Below are 4,604 nucleotides of genomic sequence, written 5' to 3'. Positions count from 1 at the left end.
TTAGCTCCTTCAAAACCAATTGATATAAGAGTGGGGGTTACATCTTATTCTCTTATTTATTGGTATCAAATAAATTGTCGTAGCTTTAGTGCGACATAATCGCCTCCACTAATATTGGAATATCTTTGTCTTGATATGATTCGACTAAACTCAAGATTCTTTCTAGCCATTTACTAATTATTAATCACTCCTGAGTCCCAACCAACAACCATTTTATTATGAATCCTACCATGAACAGAATTGGTGTAAGTTACGGAGGTTTATGGAGGATGTTGCATGTTGTGCTATTGGGTCAACTAGTGTCTTTTTCGAAGGCCCTTATGAGCTTCTCTTCATCTCTATCTGCCAATCTGGGTTCATTTTCAATCCACAAATTTCATGTTTCTAACCCCATGTAGTGGGGCGTGATATTTGATTTTTTTTCTCCCATAATGCCCCGAACACCATGACGGGCGGCGTTATGGGAGCTTTTTTGGTGGGCGGCGCCATGCATATAGCGGCGCTATATGTGTTTGGTTTTCAAAGTTTGACCAATCAAAACTAGTTAACGGTTTTTATAATTAATTAATAAAATTGAAAATTAATAATTAGGTAATGATGGGTAGGGGCTTTATGACTACAGACTCTAGTGATATAACGCCGCATAAAGCCCATGTGTCACGTGGCACGACACGTATCGCATAACGCCCACAAATGGGCTTTATGACTACGGATGGCCTAAGTAATTGGTGCATTTGGTTTATCCGGGTTTTGGTTTTTGTAGGTGTTAATTCCCCCTTTGCTCTTTCATTTTCATCTTACTTTGGTCTGGCATTGGTCTTTGGAAGCTTCTTGTTGTACCGTCGTCAAAAGCTACATGTAATCACATACTTGATCATATAGTGTGGTAGTCCTATTTTATTTTTGGGTGTTGTTAAAGATACACCGCCTACTATATGGTTCATTCAGTTACATATGACCTGTATAACACTTCATTGGTGTAAAAATAACATGTCAAGAGCCGAGTCGACTATGATCTCGTTTAGGCTCGAGCTCACCTCGTTAAACTTAAAGAGAGCTTTGCTCGTTTAGAGTTTTATTTCTAAAGCTCAAGCTCGAGTTTGGCTTCTGAGCACCTTTGCAATCACGAACTCGGCTTGGGCTCAGGTTTATATTTTATATATTTAATTATTATTTCTAAATTTTATAATTATTTACATACATATTTATAATTCTAATAGGGATCCTAAGAGAAGTCCACCCTATTTGAGAAACTTGAGAACTATTCTAGACCACACATTTTCCTAAGCTTTTCGTAATATACACATACGTATAGTTTAAAATTGACTATATACATATATGTATATTGTCATATCTTGAATTATACACATATGTATATGGTCAATTTTAAACTATACATATGTGTATATTACGAAAAGCTTAGAGAAAATGTGTGGTCCAGAATGCTTCTCAAATTTCTCAATTAGCCTAGTGTTTCTCACAAGATCCTAAACCTATATATATATGATAAGTATCCGTTAGGAACCACTCTTTATTGCGAGAACCACAACCAGTGTGAACACAACCAAAAAATATCTAAAAAACACTCAATTTTTTTTAATATTTTTTATTAAAAATCGCTACTTTTCGTCAATAAATTTTTTTTGGAGACTAAAACTAGCGATTTTTTATAAAAAAATAGTAAAAAAATTTTTTGTTTGTTTTTTAGATTTTTTTAGGCATTTTTTTTGGTTGGGGGGGGGGGGGGTTAGGTTTTTTAGGTTTTAGGTGGTGTATTGGGTTTATTTTGTTGTGTTCACGTTGGTTCTCGCGGTTCTCGTAATCAAGGTGGTTCTCACATGAACCCTACCCTATATATATATATAGAGTAAGGTTAACATACAAAAAGCCTTATCATACATCACGTAGGAGACAATGGTAACCGTTGGATCAGGGGTATAATCACGCATGGGACCACATAATCACGCATGGGACCACATGGGACCACATAATCACGCATGGGACCACATAATCACGCATGAGACTATAATCACGCACGTTCTATGATAATAACGCACGTTATATTTTTTGTCATGTATGTTAATGTAGGTTAAGCCTTGAAGTACATTATACTTTCTCTATATATATATATATACACATTAGCATAATTTTTATATATAAATAAATATTGTTATATAAACATATACTTGATATATTAAATAAAAAGCTCGTTTAGACTCACGTGCCGGCTCGAGCTCGAGACGTGAAGTTGGGGCTTGGGCTATTAAATGAGCCTTCACGTATAAAGCCTCTCATGTCCTTTACTGAATGTACCAACCCCTATAACTTCTTCAGTCATTCCATCTTTTCAAATCGTCCGTAAACATTTGTTATACTACAATATACATATGTTTATACATATCAAATCGCATCATCAAGAAAGGGTATAACAAGCATGAGTGCATCTGAATTCTCTAACTTTGCAGCTTGTTTTTTGTAAAGTTTAATGTTGTTTGAATATTGTGCAGATTTCTTGGTATTGGTATGTCCTCTTAGCGTTTGTAGCTGTGCAAGGGAGTTATCTTGGTTGGTAAATCAGAACCAAATTTTATTATGGGTCCAGTAAAAAGTCAAAATCTTTGAGGTCAAATGGTTAGTTTTTGATAAAAGTCAAACCACAGTGAAGAACATGTGTGTATACTTGTATATCTCAGTTGATTTCAATGGATTCGTGAATGATGATGTTTGTGGCTAATTGCAGCTAATAAAGCATTCCAGTTTTCATCGATTACAAGCGTGACAATACTCAACTGTTGGACGATTGTTTGGGTCATAATGCTCACTTGGCTCTTTCTTGGCACAAAGTATTCTTTATGGCAGTTTCTTGGGGCGGCGATATGTGTTTCGGGGCTGTGTTTAGTGCTACTCTCTGATTCTGGTGTGGGGGGTGATGGAGGTAACAATCGAACTCCTAGTATAATGATCGGTTAAGATAACTGATCTACTCAAAAATGCGCGGTTAAGATATTTGTTTTGGTGTTCTAGGTGGCTCCAATCCTGTTCTTGGGGATGCACTTATGATTGCAGGGACATGTTTTTTTGCATTCAGCAATGTTGGTGAGGTTGGTTTGACCCGCACTAAAAAATCTATATTGACCCAAACACATTTTGACCCGACAATCAACCTGTCTATCATGCAGCTTCACCACCTCTGGTCTTAGTGTTTCGGTTTCTACATACATTTCTCGTTCTACAAACATCAGAAACCATAAATCTTGTACCATGTATTCATTATGCAGGAATTTTGCGTGAAAAAGGCAGGTTGGATTGAAGTAATAGCGATGAGTAGTTTATTTGCAATGCTTATGAGCCTAACTGGGATGTATCCTTTTTTTTTTTTGTTAAAACTGTGTGGGGCCCAAACTCAATACATCAATGCAATTCTTAATAAGTAAACCATTTGTCTGTTTTGCTTAACAATTACTTAGGATCATATTCGAGTTGAAGAATCTCGAATCGATATCATGGTCTCCACAAGTTGTAAGTGAATGTCATTTTGCAGTGTTTTGTTTTACTTTTTTTTGCGTTTAAATTTTATAAGAATTAAAAAGGCAGACAGAAAATAGAAGTCGATTTACAATATTTTATTCGTGTTTCATCTCACAGGTATTATCCTTTATTGGCTTCGGGATATCCGGCTTTATGTTCTTTTCTTTGACCCCTCTTGTTCTGCAGGTTCGTTTCTAGTGACATATAAAAAAAGAAGAAAAATGTAAAAAGATATGGATTAAATCTCATAAAACCGTGATAAAATATTTGCAGGCGAGTGGAGCCACGCTATTCAATCTCTCGCTGCTCACAGCCAATATGTGGGCAGTGGCCATTCGCGTGTTTATATACCATCAAACGGTAATCTTTCCGAGTGCGCACGTGGACTCGTACCAAGTAATAAACATGATATTATAAGTACCCAAGAGCAACAAAATCTGTCTCTCTTCAAATATCAACAACTTTTTGTTTCTTTTTACCATTGTTATTGACCATATAACTGTTGCAGGTGGACTGGTTATACTTTGTGTCATTTTTATTTGTTGGCGTTGGTCTCGTTGTATATTCGAAAACGTAAGTCTTGTTGTCACATTCCTTTCCGTTATTTTGTTTGGTGACATCTATGCTAGCTCTGAACTCAATATGAAACTTTACTTGGTTTTCAAGGGAGAAATATTCCAATGAGTTACCAAAGCTTGAGAATGATGACAACAATCAACCGTACCAGCTACTACCGGGGGAAGGTGTCGGAGTCTAGAGTTGAGGGGTGGTACGACATTGTTTGTTTTCTATAAGATGTAACAAGCGTGATCTTTAAAAAAAATTAAAAACAAAATAATACATGTGTGTATGTTAAAAAATGATTTTTTTTTACTTTTGTATTATCAACATGCGTAAAGAAATTAACAAGCCGTCTCGACAAGCCACAAGGTGGCTTGAGCTTTCACGAGCCAAGCTCGAGCTTAACTCTTCAGCTCGAAAACTAAAGAAGCTGAGCCGAGCTGGCTCGTTTACGTGCAAGCTCAAGCCCGAGCCTAATCTGCCTCTTGTTTATAACCTAAAAATGACGGAGATTA

General features: G+C 36.3%; 1 protein-coding gene across 2 annotated transcripts; it reads left to right on the top strand.

The window, feature by feature from the left end:
* The first annotated feature begins 235 nt into the window (after positions 1-235).
* Positions 236-4,356, top strand: LOC110893237 (solute carrier family 35 member F1). 2 transcript variants are annotated; one of them, XM_035974631.1, is made up of 11 exons: positions 236-354; positions 764-858; positions 2,508-2,565; positions 2,741-2,935; positions 3,025-3,101; positions 3,279-3,361; positions 3,468-3,519; positions 3,646-3,714; positions 3,802-3,888; positions 4,037-4,101; positions 4,195-4,356. In XM_035974631.1, the coding sequence occupies exons 1-11, from the start codon at positions 270-272 to the stop codon at positions 4,283-4,285; spliced, it is 957 nt and encodes a 318-aa protein (XP_035830524.1). In that variant the 5' UTR covers positions 236-269; the 3' UTR covers positions 4,286-4,356. The 2 variants fall into 2 exon arrangements, with proteins under 2 accessions (XP_035830524.1, XP_021996044.2); XM_022140352.2 differs by lacking the exons at positions 236-354; positions 764-858 and adding an exon at positions 2,325-2,423.
* Positions 4,357-4,604: the final 248 nt, after the last annotated feature.

The sequence above is a fragment of the Helianthus annuus genome, chromosome 6 (genome assembly GCF_002127325.2).
Source record: "Helianthus annuus cultivar XRQ/B chromosome 6, HanXRQr2.0-SUNRISE, whole genome shotgun sequence".
Classification (NCBI taxonomy): Eukaryota; Viridiplantae; Streptophyta; class Magnoliopsida; order Asterales; family Asteraceae; genus Helianthus; species Helianthus annuus.
The sequence above is the reverse complement of the archived record's forward strand: the minus strand, read 5'-3'. Positions and strand labels throughout refer to the sequence as shown.

Bases quoted from the DNA above. Each gene is read 5' to 3' on its own strand.
- LOC110893237 (XM_035974631.1), top strand. From the start codon at position 270: ATGTTGCATGTTGTGCTATTGGGTCAACTAGTGTCTTTTTCGAAGGCC. The intron at 3,362-3,467 runs GTATCCTTTTTT...ACAATTACTTAG, and splicing joins CTTATGAGCCTAACTGGGAT to GATCATATTCGAGTTGAAGA. The intron at 3,520-3,645 runs GTAAGTGAATGT...TTCATCTCACAG, and splicing joins TATCATGGTCTCCACAAGTT to GTATTATCCTTTATTGGCTT.